Consider the following 18,867-nt stretch of genomic DNA (forward strand, 5'->3'; position numbering starts at 1 on the left):
GGAGCGAAACAGTAAGAAGCATTTTGTATAAAAGTATTCTGTACTTCTGTATGACAACTATTAAAGAAACTTGAAACTCGTCAGCACCAGCTGTGTTACAACCTCTACTGATTGTGATCGACAGATGACCGATACGACGTCAGCATAAGAGCATTCAAGAGACGAACCGTTCACAACAGTTCAACAGTTTTCACGGCAAGAAATCATGTAAACAATATTATAAAATTTATTAAAAAATGTATCATAAAAAAAGGAGGAAGTCAAGTTGGGTTGAGGACGACACCATGCACAGTGCAATTACAACACATTACACGGAGAATCTAAAAGGATCCCGGTGTTCCTGAAAGCGGCTCCAGGGGGAGCTCGGGCTGGTCTGTCTATCTGTGTTGCTTCGCCTCTGGGTGGAGCTCCTGGTGCTGCAGGGGTCTGTGGCTGTCTGAGGCGCTGAGGGCCGGGTAGTGCTGCAGGGGTCTGTGGCTGTCCGGGTCGCTGAGGGCCGGGTAGTGCTGTCGATAACACAGGTAGGAAAACAGCATCCCCACGGCGGAGCCCACCACAACATCTGGAGGAGGGACACAAACAGTTTTATTCAGATATCAAGAGAGTTTCACCAGGGCCCTCATTTATCAACGTTGTTTTTAAATGAGGGCCCAGGTCTCTAAGCTGAACTGAAATCAAAGCAGGAACATATGTCTTTATGTCATAGTGAATGTTCACAGAATGAAAGTGAATAAAGAAGTAATACTCCAGAGAGCACTGCGCCGTTAATGCTGTGGTCTCACGCATGAGGCCAAAGGCAGAGTTATGCAATGTTATAATAGCAATATGCAACGCTATTGTTGTGAAGGGCCAGATTAAACCGAATATATATATTTATTTATATATATATATTTAATTGTATTTGTATATTCTCTAATATTCCCTGATATCCCTTGTATATTCCTTGTACAATATGCATTGAATATCCATTCTAGCCTACTGAACATCCCATAATAGTCTCCATTCTACTATTGGTCGAGACCTTGGTGCCAGGCTGCCATACCCCTCAGACCCAGTTCAAACGTACCGCTCCACATGTACGAACAAGTCCTAGTTCCGCGTAGGAATCTGACTACCGCACCACTAATGGGACTATTTGTTCATAGTGCGTATATATACTGCGCTACTAAAGTAGGACTTTCTTTTCAGTCCAGTTTCTTACCCTCCAATAGAGTCACAGACGTAAAGCCTCCCCGCGACGCCACGTGTGGGAGTAAGGCCAAGTTCGCCTACCATCGGTATTGAGACATCGTGTATATTAATATTTGAATAGTCATATTTGGCACTATATCGTCGAGTTGGACGTAGTCTATTAAGCTAATAATAGTCTGTTAATATATAGTGCTTCGTGCGGTGAGAATACTACCGTAGTCAGTACCCCATCGTTTCGGGCAGAGAACTGGCTGCTTACCCAGGGTGGTTGACCCCACGTGAAGCTGCACCCGAGGAGCCCCAGAGCCGACGAGCGAGTGGACCTGTATACCGGATTATTCTACCGACGACAGCCCGCCTTCCCAGGCACGGATTATGCTTTGTATACATTGATTATTCCATGGATAAAGACCCCCGACACTGCCGTGTGTTGGAACCCCCCCCCCTGGAGAGGACGCAAGGTGAGGAGACGCTCTGCAAGACGAGGTCGCTTCACGTCTCTCCTCCGTGGACCGGATGACGCCGGCCCACAAAGAGTCCACCTGCTTTCATCTGTGGTCCAAGGATCGCCGGCGCATTGAACGGCACTACAGTGGGTTCACCTGGGATACCCTTGGCCGGATGAGGCAGCCGGATTCTACCCCCCCCCCCTTCCTACTCCTGTCGGCTTACAAGCGACCGGATTGACCCCCTCTAGTGTATCCAGTATATAATCATTAAAGTATCATTGCTGTTATCCCTTAAACTATTCCAGGTCGTATATGTACCACCTGCGCCTTCAGAGATTGGACATTCTCTATTGATATACCGACGAATACTCTTGCCATAAAAGTGCATACTAATTCCATTCATAAATGTGATTGATTTGATTAAGTGCTTGCTCTACACACCATCGCTGTGTAGAAATAAAGACCTATTTCTAATTCGTACATTTGTGTTGGATCCGTTTCATCTACGTGACAGTGTTCATCATAATATATTTATGCCGTGTACTGGGTGGCCGAATATTAAGTACAAAGGTAGTGGTAGTAAGTATCATATCTAGTAATACAGTCAGGGAATTGTACCCCTCAGTTACAATTGGTCCTTCGAGCCGGATGGTAATCAGTGTAATATTAATATAGTGTTATTAATATTGAAATGGCCTATGATGAACACTCCACGAAACGATCCTCCTAACCAACGCCCGCAGCGCGAACGACGGCTCCCTCAGTACTTAGAGGCCTACGCTGTCAGTCAACAACCTAGTCTTCTACTAACAGTAAACGCGGTAAAACTAGAAAGTAAAAGTATGTCTAACCCCAACGCCCAGACTACCCCGACCATAGAGGCCCCTACGGGCTCTAATGTAACTGACCAAGTTCACGGTGGGGACCAGTGGGAACCAGACATGACTTCACACCCCGCCAGTACTGAAGAAGTAGTCCCCGATGAGTCCCGGGAGGAATACAACGCTACCGAGAGAGAACTCGGCACGGAAGAAGACGGGGAGAGCACCGTGGAGATAGAGCTCCAAGGCTCCGCAAGGAGTACCCCGAGGGAAGGCTCCCCTATACAACCGCCTTCTCCCAGCGAGGCAGAGAGGACCCTACAGCAGGCCTTCCTCATCAGCCTGAACGCCGCTGCTGAACGCGACCGACTGCAGATCCAGCAGCGGAGCGAACACGAGCAGATACGTCTAGAAATAAGACGCATTCAGATGGAAGAGAATGTGGCCCGAGAACGAGCCGGTGCTCAACGGGACGCAGCGCGCGACAGACAGCAGTCGCAACTAATAGAACAGCTGATCAGACGGACAACACCCTCTCCCTCCGCCAGAGGCTCCAGGAACTCGTCTAGACACACCTCCAGGGCGGCATCCCCTAGCCGAGTAAACAACCCTGAACTTGACCAACAGACGAGGTCTATACCCCCCACAGACCACCTCCCCCCACCGGTCCAAGCGAGACCTAGCAACCGGGAAGGAGCAGCATATCCTGTGGAGAGGCTAAACCAGAGACTACAAGCACTGGATGACCTAACTGAAGACGAAGAGGAAGAGGAGGAGAACCACGCCCGAAGACAGCACAGTACTCTACCGGACCAGGAGGTCCGGTACAGCCCAGGCTATACTCCCGCGGAGCTGCGCTACAGACCCCCGACTCTATACACGGGTGAGCACGACGCACGACTTGCACCGAGGAACAGCACCTGGACAAGCGGGCCATGGTACACTGCCGGTACCAGCCCATACCAAGGAGCGGGAGGAGACTCGCCTAGGAGGCCTCTCCCCCAACGCTCGCCGATGTATCCACAGTCAGCGTCATACATTGGCACGCCTATGGTACCCGACTTCACCCAAGAGAACCGGGCCCAGTATACAGAACTCCGCATGTGTCTGGAGACCATGTTGGTGGATGTATTGGATGAACGCCACAAATACGCCATCCTACTGAAGCACTTAAAGGTGCCCCGCGCACATAATATAGCGCTCGCCTACGCGACTTCCACCACCCCATACACAGCAGCGCTGGTAGCATTGGACCAGAGGTATGGGCGCATATGGGATTACGTGATCCAGGAGATCCGACACATCGACCGCTTACCCCCAGCAATAGACAATCGAGCACTGGACGACCTGTCCATCAGAGTGCAGTCCCTGGTAGGGATGTTGGGAGCGCAAAGAGAGAAGGGGAGGCATGAACTTTACGCCAACTCAAATGTGGAAAGGATTCTGGAGAAGCTGCCGCCCGCTCGTCAGGAGCGCTTTAGGCGGCAGAGGGACCACAGAGACCCGAATGGCCCCGAACCGAACCTCCTCAATCTAGCAGACTTCCTGGCGAGAGAAGTCAGCAGCCTACGGCTAGATACATTCGGACGGAGCACCCCTGGCTCCAGAGAAGGAACCAGACGACTAAATGATGGAAGAAGATCGGTGACTGTGATGCACCAATCGGAGTCAGTACCGAGCAGCAGGAGCCACAGTACCCCCTCCAGAACGGAGAAGTGGAAGATAGTGTGCCCCTACTGTGAGAAAGAACACTGGCTAGCGCAATGTGACTCCTTCCCCAAGCTGAACGCGGAGGAAGCAAGTCAATGGATAAAATCCAACAAGCGCTGTTTTCGCTGTGCGCGCTCACACATGGCAGCCGAATGCCGCTTAAAGAAAAGGTGCACCAAGTGCGATGGAGCCCATCTGGACATACTTCACGACAGTAACAGACGGCGCCCTTCACCCGCACCATCCAGCCGCAAAGCGAGCGTCATGTACATCGATCCCGCCAGCAGCAGTGGAGCCCGAGTACTCCTAAAAGTAGTGCGTGTGACACTAAGCTACCAGAATAAAGTCCTGGACACTTACGCCGTCCTCGATGACGGGTCAGAGAAGACCCTGCTGCTCGCCTCCGCTGCGGCCCAGCTAGGGCTGCGGGGAAGCGAAACCCAAATGACAATTCGGACAATAAGACGAGATTTGAAGACGATAAAGGGCGAGAATGTCTCATTCTCTATCGCAGCAAGCGGCCAGCCTGAGCGACGGTACCAGATTACAGACGCTTTCACCAGCCAAGAAATAGGACTGTCGCGGTACACATACCCCGTCGCCAAGCTGATGGAGAAATATGTACATCTGCGCAAGTTACCGATCCCGCTCATAGACAATGCTATGCCGACCCTGTTGATAGGCTCCGACCATGCAGACCTCATTGTCCCGATAGACCGGGTTCATACCGGACCCCGAGGCTGTCCTGCAGCAGTCGAGACCCGTTTGGGATGGACTCTCCAAGGCCCGCTCGCCAAATCTCTCAACCGAAGTACAGCCACTAGATGTCTCCACTCCCGAGTCACAGAGGGAGAAACCGCACTCCTGCAACACGTAGAGCGGCTATGGACCTTGGAACAAATGCCCTTTAAGAACGGAAAGAAAGACATTCGCTCTAAAGATGACATTTACGCCATTCACCTCCTCGAGACAGGGACCAAGAGAGTCCCGGTCAACGGCGTGTTGAGATACGCCACGCCACTCCTGCGGCGAGAAGGAATGCCTACTTTCCACGCCAAGACAGACGCCACAGAACGGTACCTGCTGAACACGGAGCGGCGCTTAGCCAAGAACCCCGCCCAAGAGAGTGTATACCGCGCTGAGATTGAGAAGCTCATCACAGCGGGACACGTCACAAAGATGGACATTAAAGAGGCTGACCAGACCACTGAATCGTGGTACGTGCCCCACCACAAGGTCCATCACAACGGTAAAGACCGCATAGTATTTAACTGCAGCTACTAGATCGGATCCCAAAATCTGAATAAAGAGTTACTGCCCGGTCCCACACTCGGCCCCTCCCTACTCGGCGTTCTACTCCGCTTCCGCCATGAAAAGGTGGCCATCAGCGGGGACATTAAAGGAATGTTCCTGCAGGTGAGACTAGTAGAGGCGGACAAGCCCCTGTTACGGTTCCTATGGAGAGAGAAGCCAGGAGATGAGCACCCAGCCATCTACCAATGGGAAGTCCTCCCCTTCGGAACGACGTGCAGCCCCTGCTGTGCTACATTTGCACTACAGAAACATGTAGCAGAGGACCCAGCAGCGGACGAAGAGGTCCGACACAGCGTAAAGAACAGCTTCTACGTAGACAACTGTCTACAAAGCCTTTCAACCCAAGAAGAAGCCGAGGCTCTCCTGATTAAACTCCGCGCCTCATTGATCAAAGGCGGCTTTGATCTCAGGCAGTGGGCCAGCAGCGATCCGCAAGTACTGCGCAGCCTCTCCTCCGAGGACAAGGCAGCCAGCAGCGAGACCTGGATGGCTACAATCCCGGGAGAAGCCCAGGAGATGACCCTGGGATTGGTGTGGCGATTCAAAACAGATTCGCTTCACTACAGACACAAGCCCCTGACTACGGAGCAGGGAAGGCCGGTGGCGGCGCCGACCACCAGACGGAGTGTGTACACAACACTCGCCCGACAATATGACCCGCTAGGATGTATTCTACCGTACACCACCAGGGCAAAAATGATTGTACGAGCATTGTGGGACAAGGACCAGGGCTGGGACGACCCCATTCCCGCACACCTTGCATCCACCTGGAGAGAGTGGGAGATGGAGCTCCACTCACTCCCAGGCGTTAATATGCGCCGAAGCTACTTCCCACCCACGGTGAGGCCAGAGACATGTAAAATGGACTTACACGTCTTCAGTGACGCCTCAGAGGTCGCATACGGATCAGTAGCCTACTTGCGGGCCCAAGAGAAGGGGGGAGAGATCTACACAGCATTTGTCCTCGCCCGCTCGAGAATAGCCCCACGCAAGCAACAATCTATCCCACGTCTAGAGCTCTGCGCAGCCCTAGCCGGAGCGCACCTAGCCACGCTCATCCAACGTGAGCTCACCATACCGGTGTCTAGAACAATCCTGTGGTCAGATTCCACGACGGTACTCGCCTGGATCAAATCGGACTCATGCAAGTACAAAGTCTTCGTGGGAGTCAGAGTCACCGAGATTCAAGACTTAACCGAAGAGTTAACCGGAGAAACAGAGTGGCGCTACGTTGATACAAAACAGAACCCAGCTGACGTCATCACCCGGGGGATGCCCCTGGATGACCTCACCCGTCGCAATGTCTACAGTGACGGCCCCGCATTCCTAAGACTCCCGGAAGGACAGTGGCCCATGCCTATCCCGAGGGAAGCAAGTCCAGAGGAGGTGGAAAATAAGAAGTCTGTGTTCTGTGGATTGAGCACCGTAGCCTCCACCGACCCTAACATAGACGATTGCACGTCCATAGAGAGTGCACAACAAAGAACATTCCTGCGGTACCACCCGGAGTGCAAGTCCCCCGCTGATATGTCAGCAGCTAACTACGAGGAAGCAGAATTGCTTCTACTGCAGCGAGCCCAGAGAGACTCGTTCCCCGATGAATTGGCCTGTCTACAGGGAGGAAAGCCCGTCCCATCCGACAGCAGATTAATTCATCTGGCCCCCCGAGAGCGACGCTCATACCCTCATCAGAGTGGGTGGTCGCCTACGCAGAGCCCCCAATCTACCGGATGACATTAAATACCCGATCGTATTGAACAGCCGACACAAGGTCACAGAGCTGATTATAAAGAAATACGATGAGGATGTACATCACGCAGGAGCAGAAAGAGTCTTCGCGGAAATCAGACGTCGTTACTGGATCCTACAAGGAAGAGAGGCGGTACGACGCTTCCAGCGAACATGTCTAGACTGCCGCAAGTGGCGCGCGCAGCCCAGCATACCAAGGATGGCTGACCTTCCTCCATGTCGCCTCCGAATCGGTGACAAGCCATTCCACTCAACGGGTATGGACTGCTTTGGCCCGCTGCACATAAAGAAAGGAAGAGGAACCGAGAAGCGGTGGGGTATTGTATTCAAATGCATGACCACCAGAGCGATACACATCGAGCTTCTCCCGACCATGAGCACAGACTCATTCCTTATGGCCTTCCGTAGATTCACATCACGGAAAGGAAGACCGTCTACCCTATTGTCCGATCATGGGACAAACTTCAAAGGCGGCGAAAGAGAGCTGAGAGAGAGCTTCCAAGCTATGGGCCCATAACTTAAGACCCACCTCGCTCCAGCACAGGTTGATTTCCAATTCAACCCCCCAAACGCACCCCACTTCGGTGGCACTTGGGAACGAGAAGTGCGCTCCATAAAGACAGCCCTGTACGCAGTACTTGGGGCCCAGACTGTGGCGGAAGAAGTCCTAATGACAGTCCTCACGGAGATTGAGGGAGTACTTAACTCGAAGCCCCTCGGATATGTCTCCAGTGATGTGGCGGATATCGACCCAGTTACCCCCAACACACTCCTGATGGGGCGGCTAGATCCTGCATTACCCCAGACAATGTACCGGCCTGAAGAAGCGAACGGCCGACGAATGTGGAGGTACAGCCAAGTATTAGCCGACAAGTTTTGGAACAGTTTCCTACTGCACTACCTACCGTCTCTACAGACCCGCCAGAAGTGGGTAAAGGAGAGAGACAATTTGACAGAAGGAACAGTCGTCATGATTATTGATCAATCACTGCCCAGAGCTATGTGGCCGGCCAGCCGCGTAAGCAAAGTGATCACCGGTGCCGACGGCAAGGTCCGAGCAGCTGAAGTGCTCGTCCAGGGTCGCACTTACACCCGTCCCGTGGCGAGGCTCATAGAACTGCCTCGACTCCCAGACACAATCGATGATGACCATGACCCTACAACCCTATGACTTTGTGAAGTTGACTGACCCCTACAGCAAACCCTTATGTGTAAATAGACAACGCGATTAATCTGTCTCTGTTTAACTGATTAGGTCTGGGACCAATCAGGGGGTGGCTGTTGTGAAGGGCCAGATTAAACCGAATATATATATTTATTTATATATATATATTTAATTGTATTTGTATATTCTCTAATATTCCCTGATATCCCTTGTATATTCCTTGTACAATATGCATTGAATATCCATTCTAGCCTACTGAACATCCCATAATAGTCTCCATTCTACTATTGGTCGAGACCTTGGTGCCAGGCTGCCATACCCCTCAGACCCAGTTCAAACGTACCGCTCCACATGTACGAACAAGTCCTAGTTCCGCGTAGGAATCTGACTACCGCACCACTAATGGGACTATTTGTTCATAGTGCGTATATATACTGCGCTACTAAAGTAGGATTTTCTTTTCAGTCCAGTTTCTTACCCTCCAATAGAGTCACAGACGTAAAGCCTCCCCGCGACGCCACGTGTGGGAGTAAGGCCAAGTTCGCCTACCATCGGTATTGAGACATCGTGTATATTAATATTTGAATAGTCATATTTGGCACTATATCGTCGAGTTGGACGTAGTCTATTAAGCTAATAATAGTCTGTTAATATATAGTGCTTCGTGCGGTGAGAATACTACCGTAGTCAGTACCCCATCGTTTCGGGCAGAGAACTGGCTGCTTACCCAGGGTGGTTGACCCCACGTGAAGCTGCACCCGAGGAGCCCCAGAGCCGACGAGCGAGTGGACCTGTATACCGGATTATTCTACCGACGACAGCCCGCCTTCCCAGGCACGGATTATGCTTTGTATACATTGATTATTCCATGGATAAAGACCCCCGACACTGCCGTGTGTTGGAACCCCCCCCCCTGGAGAGGACGCAAGGTGAGGAGACGCTCTGCAAGACGAGGTCGCTTCACGTCTCTCCTCCGTGGACCGGATGACGCCGGCCCACAAAGAGTCCACCTGCTTTCATCTGTGGTCCAAGGATCGCCGGCGCATTGAACGGCACTACAGTGGGTTCACCTGGGATACCCTTGGCCGGATGAGGCAGCCGGATTCTACCCCCCCCCCTTCCTACTCCTGTCGGCTTACAAGCGACCGGATTAACCCCCTCTAGTGTATCCAGTATATAATCATTAAAGTATCATTGCTGTTATCCCTTAAACTATTCCAGGTCGTATATGTACCACCTGCGCCTTCAGAGATTGGACATTCTCTATTGATATACCGACGAATACTCTTGCCATAAAAGTGCATACTAATTCCATTCATAAATGTGATTGATTTGATTAAGTGCTTGCTCTACACACCATCGCTGTGTAGAAATAAAGACCTATTTCTAATTCGTACATTTGTGTTGGATCCGTTTCATCTACGTGACAGTGTTCATCATAATATATTTATGCCGTGTACTGGGTGGCCGAATATTAAGTACAAAGGTAGTGGTAGTAAGTATCATATCTAGTAATACAGTCAGGGAATTGTACCCCTCAGTTACAGCTATTATGCAAAACAAAAATGTTATTAAGAACAAATGCAACTGTTTTGCTATAGGGTTGAAAATGACAGCAGTAACAAAAGATGGTGGTAGATTCCAAAATCCTTTACATTGCCGTGATGATTGGTTCTGATCTATCAACAGAACGTAAACTAACGCCTTCCAGTAAACCACACCAGACCCAGCTTCATGTGTTTGGCATTATAGTTATGAAGACGGATACAAAAAAATATGAATTATCATTAGTAACAACATGTCAAAAGGAACATTACCCTGCCAATGGTGTTTGTTGTCGCAAACCCTGGAAACGCCAACCATAACACCCAGGAAGAGGGGGGCGAGGAAGACACACAGCCTCCAGGCCTTCCCCCGCCCCGCCGGCCCGAAGCAGTGCAGCTTCCCCCCCAGGTAGAGCGCCGTGAAGCCCAGTCCGGCGAAGGCAACTGGAGGGAGCGGGAGGGAGGGAGGGAGGGAGGGAGGGAGGGAGGGAGGGAGGGAGCAGGAGGGAGGGAGCGGGAGAGAGCAGGAGGGAGCGGGAGGGAGCAGGAAGGAGCAGGAGGGAGCGGGAAAGAGCAGGAGGGAGCGGGAAGGAGCGGGAGGGAGCGAGAGGGAGCGGGAGGGAGCGGGAGGGATGGGGGAGGGAGCGGGAGAGAGCAGGAGAGAGCGGGAGATAGCGGGAGGGAGCGGGAGGGAGCGGGAGAGAGCGGGAGAGAGCGGGAGAGAGTGGGAGGGATGGGGGAGGGAGCGGGAGAGAGCAGGAGGGAGCGGGAGGGAGCGGGAGGGAGCGGAAGAGAGCAGGAGGGAGCGGGAGAGAGCGGGAGAGAGTGGGAGGGATGGGGGAGGGAGCGGGAGAGAGCAGGAGGGAGCGGGAGGGAGCGGGAGGGAGCGGAAGAGAGCAGGAGGGAGCGGGAGAGAGCGGGAGAGAGTGGGAGAGAGTGGGAGGGAGCGGGAGAGAGCAGGAGGGAGCGGGAGGGAGCAGGAGGGAGCGGGAGGGAGCGGGAGGGAGCAGGAGGGAGCGGGAGGGAGCGGGAGGGAGGGAGCAGGAGGGAGAGCGGGAGGGGGGGGGGGGGGAGCAGGAGGGAGAGCGGGAGGGAGTGGGAGAGAGCAGGAGGGAGCGGGAGGGAGGGAGCAGGAGGGAGAGCGGGAGGGAGCAGGAGGGAGCGGGAGGGAGTGGGAGAGAGCAGGAGGGAGCGGGAGGGAGTGGGAGAGAGCAGGAGGGAGCGGGAGGGAGTGGGAGAGAGCAGGAGGGAGCGGGAGGGAGGGAGCGGGAGGGAGGGAGCAGGAGGGAGAGCGGGAGGGAGCGGGAGAGAGGGTCAGTCAAAGGCACAATCAATACCCAGAATGCACCTTCCCCCGGTCCGTTAAGTAAGATGTACCTTAACTCAGCCCCGGCATATTATTGGTGCAGTGTTGATGTTAAAACTGTAAAACATAATCACAGTGACTAACTCTAATCCCTAACCGTAATCACAATGCACACACACACACACACACACACACACACACACACACACACACACACACACACACACACACACACACACACACACACACACACACACACACACACACACACACACACACACACACACACACACACACACACACACACACACACACACACACACACACACACACACACACACACAGGTCTCACAGGAGGAGTGGGCGCTGGGGAAGCTCTTCCTGCCCTCCAGGACGTCCCGCGGGTCTCCGCTGCAGAGGAGCTCCGGGTTCATCTGGCCGTCGGGGAAACAGCGGAAGAAGAAGTCGGGACGCGGTCTGGAAGAACCAGAGGTTATAGAGGTCAGAGGTTATAGAGGTCAGAGGTTATAGAGGCTACAGGTTCTACTGGAACACAGAGGTTATAGAGGCTACAGGTTCTACTGGAACACAGAGGTTATAGAGGCTACAGGTTCTACTGGAACACAGAGGTTATAGAGGCTACAGGTTCTACTGGAACACAGAGGTTATAGAGGCTACAGGTTCTACTGGAACACAGAGGTTATAGAGGCTACAGGTTCTACTGGAACACAGAGGTTATAGAGGCTACAGGTTCTACTGGAACACAGAGGTTATAGAGGCTACAGGTTCTACTGGAACACAGAGGTTATAGAGGCTACAGGTTCTACTGGAACACAGAGGTTATAGAGGCTACAGGTTCTACTGGAACACAGAGGTTATAGAGGCTACAGGTTCTACTGGAACACAGAGGTTATAGAGGCTACAGGTTCTACTGGAACACAGAGGTTATAGAGGCTACAGGTTCTACTGGTCTGGAACACAGAGGTTATAGAGGCTACAGGTTCTACTGGAACACAGAGGTTATAGAGGCTACAGGTTCTACTGGAACACAGAGGTTATAGAGGCTACAGGTTCTACTGGAACACAGAGGTTATAGAGGCTACAGGTTCTACTGGAACACAGAGGTTATAGAGGCTACAGGTTCTACTGGAACACAGAGGTTATAGAGGCTACAGGTTCTACTGGAACACAGAGGTTATAGAGGCTACAGGTTCTACTGGTCTGGAACACAGAGGTTATAGAGGCTACAGGTTCTACTGGAACACAGAGGTTATAGAGGCTACAGGTTCTACTGGAACACAGAGGTTATAGAGGCTACAGGTTCTACTGGAACACAGAGGTTATAGAGGCTACAGGTTCTACTGGAACACAGAGGTTATAGAGGCTACAGGTTCTACTGGAACACAGAGGTTATAGAGGCTACAGGTTCTACTGGAACACAGAGGTTATAGAGGCTACAGGTTCTACTGGAACACAGAGGTTATAGAGGCTACATGTTCTACTGGTCTGGAACACAGAGGTTATAGAGGCTACAGGTTCTACTGGTCTGGAACACAGAGGTTATAGAGGCTACAGGTTCTACTGGAACACAGAGGTTATAGAGGCTACAGGTTCTACTGGTCTGGAACACAGGTTATAGAGCAGGGGTGGGCAATTATTATAGGGAAAACTCTTTATGTAGGACAAGAATATAAGAATGTTCACCTTCCAACAGCCAATTTGATGACATTGGTGAAAATCCCGTTGAGAATTAGTGCCAATGACATCGCTGGAACAGAACGAAACAAGACACACTTTTAAAACAGGACACAACACTAATAATAATAATAATAATAATAATAATAATAATAATAATAATAATAATAATAATAATAATTATTATTATTATTATTATTATTATTATTATTGTACCGCACTTTACATTTGTGAAAATCTCAAAGTGCTACAGGAGATAAAGGTAAAAAGTCAAATCAATAAAAACTATTAAAATGAATAAAACAACCAATGGAAGAAACATACAGACTAAAAATAAGTACACAATACTGCTGTATAAGTACACAATACTGCTGTATAAGTACACAACACTGTATAAGTACACAATACTGCTGTATAAGTACACAATACTGCTGTATAAGTACACAATACTGCTGTATAAGTACACAACACTGCTGTATAAGTACACAATACTGCTGTATAAGTACACAATACTGCTGTATAAGTACACAACACTGCTGTATAAGTACACAATACTGCTGTATAAGTACACAATACTGCTGTATAAGTACACAACACTGCTGTATAAGTACACAATACTGCTGTATAAGTACACAATACTGCTGTATAAGTACACAATACTGCTGTATAAGTACACAACACTGCTGTATAAGTACACAATACTGCTGTATAAGTACACAATACTGCTGTATAAGTACACAACACTGCTGTATAAGTACACAATACTGCTGTATAAGTACACAATACTGCTGTATAAGTACACAACACTGCTGTATAAGTACACAATACTGCTGTATAAGTACACAACACTGCTGTATAAGTACACAATACTGCTGTATAAGTACACAACACTGCTGTATAAGTGCTGTATAAGTACACAACACTGCTGTATAAGTACACAACACTGCTGTATAAGTACACAACACTGCTGTATAAGTACACAATACTGCTGTATAAGTACACAACACTGTATAAGTACACAACACTGCTGTATAAGTACACAACACTGCTGTATAAGTACACAATACTGCTGTATAAGTACACCACAACACTGTATAAGTACACAACACTGCTGTATAAGTACACCACAACACTGTATAAATACACAATACTGCTGTATAAGTACACAATACTGCTGTATAAGTACACAATACTGCAGTATAAGTACACAACACAGCAGTATAAGTACACAACACTGCTGTATAAGTACACAACACTGCTGTATAAGTACACAACACTGCAGTATAAGTACACAACACTGCTGTATAAGTACACAACACTGCTGTATAAGTACACAATACTGCTGTATAAGTACACAATACTGATGTATAAGTACACAACCGCTGTATAAGTACACAATACTGCTGTATAAGTACACAACACTGCTGTATAAGTACACAACACTGCTGTATAAGTACACAACACTGCTGTATAAGTACATCACAACACTGCTGTATAAGTACACAATACTGCTGTATAAGTACACAACACTGCAGTATAAGTACATCACAACACTGTATAAGTACACAATACTGCAGTATAAGTACATCACAATACTGCTGTATAAGTACACAATACTGCTGTATAAGTACATCACAATACTGCTGTATAAGTACACAATACTGGTGTATAAGTACACAATACTGCTGTATAAGTACACAATACTGCTGTATAAGTACATCACAATACTGCTGTATAAGTACACAATACTGCTGTATAAGTACACAACACTGCTGTACAAGTACACAACACTACAGTATAAGTACACAACACTGCAGTATAAGTACACAACACTGCAGTATAAGTACATCACAACACTGTATAAGTACACAACACTGCAGTATAAGTACATCACAACACTGTATAAGTACACAACACTGCAGTATAAGTACATCACAACACTGTATAAGTACACAATACTGCTGTATAAGTACACAACACACAACACTGCAGTATAAGTACATCACAATACTGCTGTATAAGTACACAATACTGCTGTATAAGTACACAATACTACTGCTGTATAAGTACATCACAATACTGCTGTATAAGTACACAACACTGCAGTATAAGTACATCACAATACTGCTGTATAAGTACACAACACTGCTGTATACGTACACAATACTGCTGTATAAGTACACAACACTGCAGTATAAGTACACAACACTGCAGTATAAGTACATCACACCACTGCAGTATAAGTACACAACACTGCTGTATAAGTACACAATACTGCTGTATAAGTACACAACACTGCAGTATAAGTACACAACACTGCAGTATAAGTACATCACAACACTGCAGTATAAGTACACAACACTGCTGTATAAGTACACAACACTGCTGTATAAGTACACAACACTGCAGTATAAGTACATCACAACACTGCAGTATAAGTACACAATACTGCTGTATAAGTACACAACACTGCTGTATAAGTACACAACACTGCTGTATAAGTACACAACACTGCTGTATAAGTACACAACACTGCTGTATAAGTACACAATACTGCTGTATAAGTACACAATACTACTGCTGTATAAGTACATCACAATACTGCAGTATAAGTACACAACACTGCTGTATAAGTACACAATACTGCTGTATAAGTACACAACACTGCAGTATAAGTATACAACACTGCAGTATAAGTACATCACAACACTGCAGTATAAGTACACAACACTGCTGTATAAGTACACAACACTGCTGTATAAGTACACAACACTGCAGTATAAGTACATCACAACACTGCAGTATAAGTACACAACACTGCTGTATAAGTACACAACACTGCTGTATAAGTACACAATACTGCTGTATAAGTACACAACACTGCTGTATAAGTACACAACACTGCTGTATAAGTACACAACACTGCTGTATAAGTACACAACACTGTTGTATAAGTACACAATACTGCTGTATAAGTACACAACACTGCAGTATAAGTACACAACACTGCAGTATAAGTACACAACACTGCTGTATAAGTACACAACACTGCTGTATAAGTTTTATACAACACTGCAGTATAAGTACACAACACTGCAGTATAAGTACACAACACTGCAGTATAAGTACACAATACTGCTGTATAAGTACACAACACTGTATAAGTACACAACACTGCTGTATAAGTACACAATACTGCTGTATAAGTACACAATACTGCTGTATAAGTACACAACACTGTATAAGTACACAACACTGCTGTATAAGTACACAATACTGCTGTATAAGTACACAACACTGCTGTATAAGTACACAATACTGCTGTATAAGTACACAACACTGCTGTATAAGTACACAACACTGCTGTATAAGTACACAATACTGCTGTATAAGTACACAATACTGCTGTATAAGTACACAACACTGCAGTATAAGTACACAACACTGCAGTATAAGTACACAACACTGCAGTATAAGTACACAACACTGCAGTATAAGTACACAATACTGCTGTATAAGTACACAACACTGTATAAGTACACAACACTGCTGTATAAGTACACAATACTGCTGTATAAGTACACAACACTGCTGTATAAGTACACAATACTGCTGTATAAGTACACAACACTGCAGTATAAGTACACAATACTGCTGTATAAGTACACAACACTGTATAAGTACACACAACACTGCTGTATAAGTACACAATACTGCTGTATAAGTACACAACACTGCTGTATAAGTACACAATACTGCTGTATAAGTACACAACACTGCAGTATAAGTACACAACACTGCAGTATAAGTACACAACACTGCTGTATAAGTACACAATACTGCTGTATAAGTACACAACACTGCTGTATAAGTACACAATACTGCTGTATAAGTACACAACACTGCAGTATAAGTACACAACACTGCAGTATAAGTACACAACACTGCTGTATAAGTACACAACACTGCTGTATAAGTACACAACACTGCAGTATAAGTACACAATACTGCTGTATAAGTACACAATACTGCTGTATAAGTACACAATACTGCTGTATAAGTACACAATACTGCTGTATAAGTACACAATACTGCTGTATAAGTACACAACACTGCTGTATAAGTATATAAGTACACAACACTGCTGTATAAGTACACAACACTGCAGTATAAGTACACAATACTGCTGTATAAGTACACAATACTGCTGTATAAGTACACAACACTGCAGTATAAGTACACAATACTGCTGTATAAGTACACAACACTGCAGTATAAGTACACAACACTGCAGTATAAGTACACAACACTGCAGTATAAGTACACAACACTGCAGTATAAGTACACAATACTGCTGTATAAGTACACAACACTGCAGTATAAGTACACAACACTGCTGTATAAGTACACAACACTGCTGTATTATAAGTACACAATACTGCTGTATAAGTACACAATACTGCTGTATAAGTACACAACACTGCAGTATAAGTACACAATACTGCTGTATAAGTACACAACACTGCTGTATAAGTACACAACACTAGTACCCTCCTCCCCTGTTGCTCCTCCCCTTCACTAGTCCCTCCTCCCCTGTTGCTCCTCCCCTTCACTAGTCCCTCCTCCCCTGTTGCTCCTCCCCTTCACTAGTCATTCCTCCCCTGTTGCTCCTCCCCTTCACTAGTCCCTCCTCCCCTGTTGCTCCTCCCCTTCACTAGTCCTTCCTCCCCTGTTGCTCCTCCCCTTCACTAGTCCCTCCTCCCCTGTTGCTCCTCCCCTTCACTAGTCCCTCCTCCCCTGTTGCTCCTCCCCTTCACTAGTCCTTCCTCCCCTGTTGCTCCTCCCCTTCACTAGTCCTTCCTCCCCTGTTGCTCCTCCCCTTCACTAGTACCCTCCTCCCCTGTTGCTCCTCCCCTTCACTAGTACCCTCCCCTGTTGCTCCTCCCCTTCACTAGTACCCTCCTCCCCTGTTGCTCCTCCCCTTCACTAGTACCCTCCTCCCCTGTTGCTCCTCCCCTTCACTAGTCCTTCCTCCCCTGTTGCTCCTCCCCTTCACTAGTCATTCCTCCCCTGTTGCTCCTCCCCTTCACTAGTCCCTCCTCCCCTGTTGCTCCTCCCCTTCACTAGTCCCTCCTCCCCTGTTGCTCCTCCCCTTCACTAGTCCCTCCTCCCCTGTTGCTCCTCCCCTTCACTAGTACCCTCCCCTGTTGCTCCTCCCCTTCACTAGTACCCTCCTCCCATGTTGCTCCTCCCCTAACACTAGTACCCTCCTCCCCTGTTGCTCCTCCCCTTCACTAGTCCCTCCTCCCCTGTTGCTCCTCCCCTTCACTAGTACCCTCCCCTGTTGCTCCTCCCCTTCACTAGTACCCTCCTCCCATGTTGCTCCTCCCCTAACACTAGTACCCTCCTCCCCTGTTGCTCCTCCCCTTCACTAGTCCTTCCTCCCATGTTGCTCCTCCCCTTCACTAGTCCCTCCTCCCCTGTTGCTCCTCCCCTTCACTGGTTAAAGGCGGGACCTCCCCTGTAGCTCCTCCCCTTCACTAGTTAAAGGCGGGACCTCCCCTGTTGCTCCTCCCCCTCACTGGTTAAAGGCGGGACCTCCCCTGTAGCTCCTCCCCTTCACTAGTTAAAGGTGGGACCTCCCCTGTTGCTCCTCCCCCTCACTGGTTAAAGGCGGGACCTCCCCTGTAGCTCCTCCCCCTCACTGGTTAAAGGCGGGACCTCCCCTGTAGCTCCTCCCCCTCACTGGTTAGAGGCGGGACCTACCCAGAGATGCTTCTCGGAGGTCTCTCCTCACTGTGGTCTTCAGGAAGGACACCAGGAGGATGGCGGCCACGGGATGAGAACGGAGATGCTCTGGAGGAGAGAGAGAGAGAGAGAGAGGAGAGAGAGGGAGAGAGAGAGAGGAGAGAGAGGGAGAGAG

The 18,867-nt window shown here is 48.6% G+C and overlaps 1 protein-coding gene across 1 annotated transcript in view; it reads right to left on the minus strand.

The window, feature by feature from the left end:
• Positions 1 to 252: 252 nt before the first annotated feature.
• Positions 253 to 18,867, minus strand: part of LOC311231269 (phospholipid phosphatase 5-like) — a 40,081-nt gene continuing 21,466 nt past the window's right edge. The window contains exons 4-8 of the mRNA XM_084338267.1: positions 18,711 to 18,800; positions 12,954 to 13,017; positions 11,602 to 11,726; positions 10,217 to 10,387; positions 253 to 562 (exon numbers count right to left, since the gene is read on the minus strand). Of these exons, the coding sequence (XP_084194393.1) occupies positions 378 to 562; positions 10,217 to 10,387; positions 11,602 to 11,726; positions 12,954 to 13,017; positions 18,711 to 18,800 (635 nt within the window). The 3' untranslated portion in view covers positions 253 to 377. The remainder of the gene's footprint in view (positions 563 to 10,216; positions 10,388 to 11,601; positions 11,727 to 12,953; positions 13,018 to 18,710; positions 18,801 to 18,867) is intronic.

This window comes from Notolepis coatsorum (assembly GCF_963971535.1).
Source record: "Notolepis coatsorum genome assembly, contig: SUPER_6_unloc_1, whole genome shotgun sequence".
NCBI classification, from domain to species: domain Eukaryota; kingdom Metazoa; phylum Chordata; class Actinopteri; order Aulopiformes; family Paralepididae; genus Notolepis; species Notolepis coatsorum.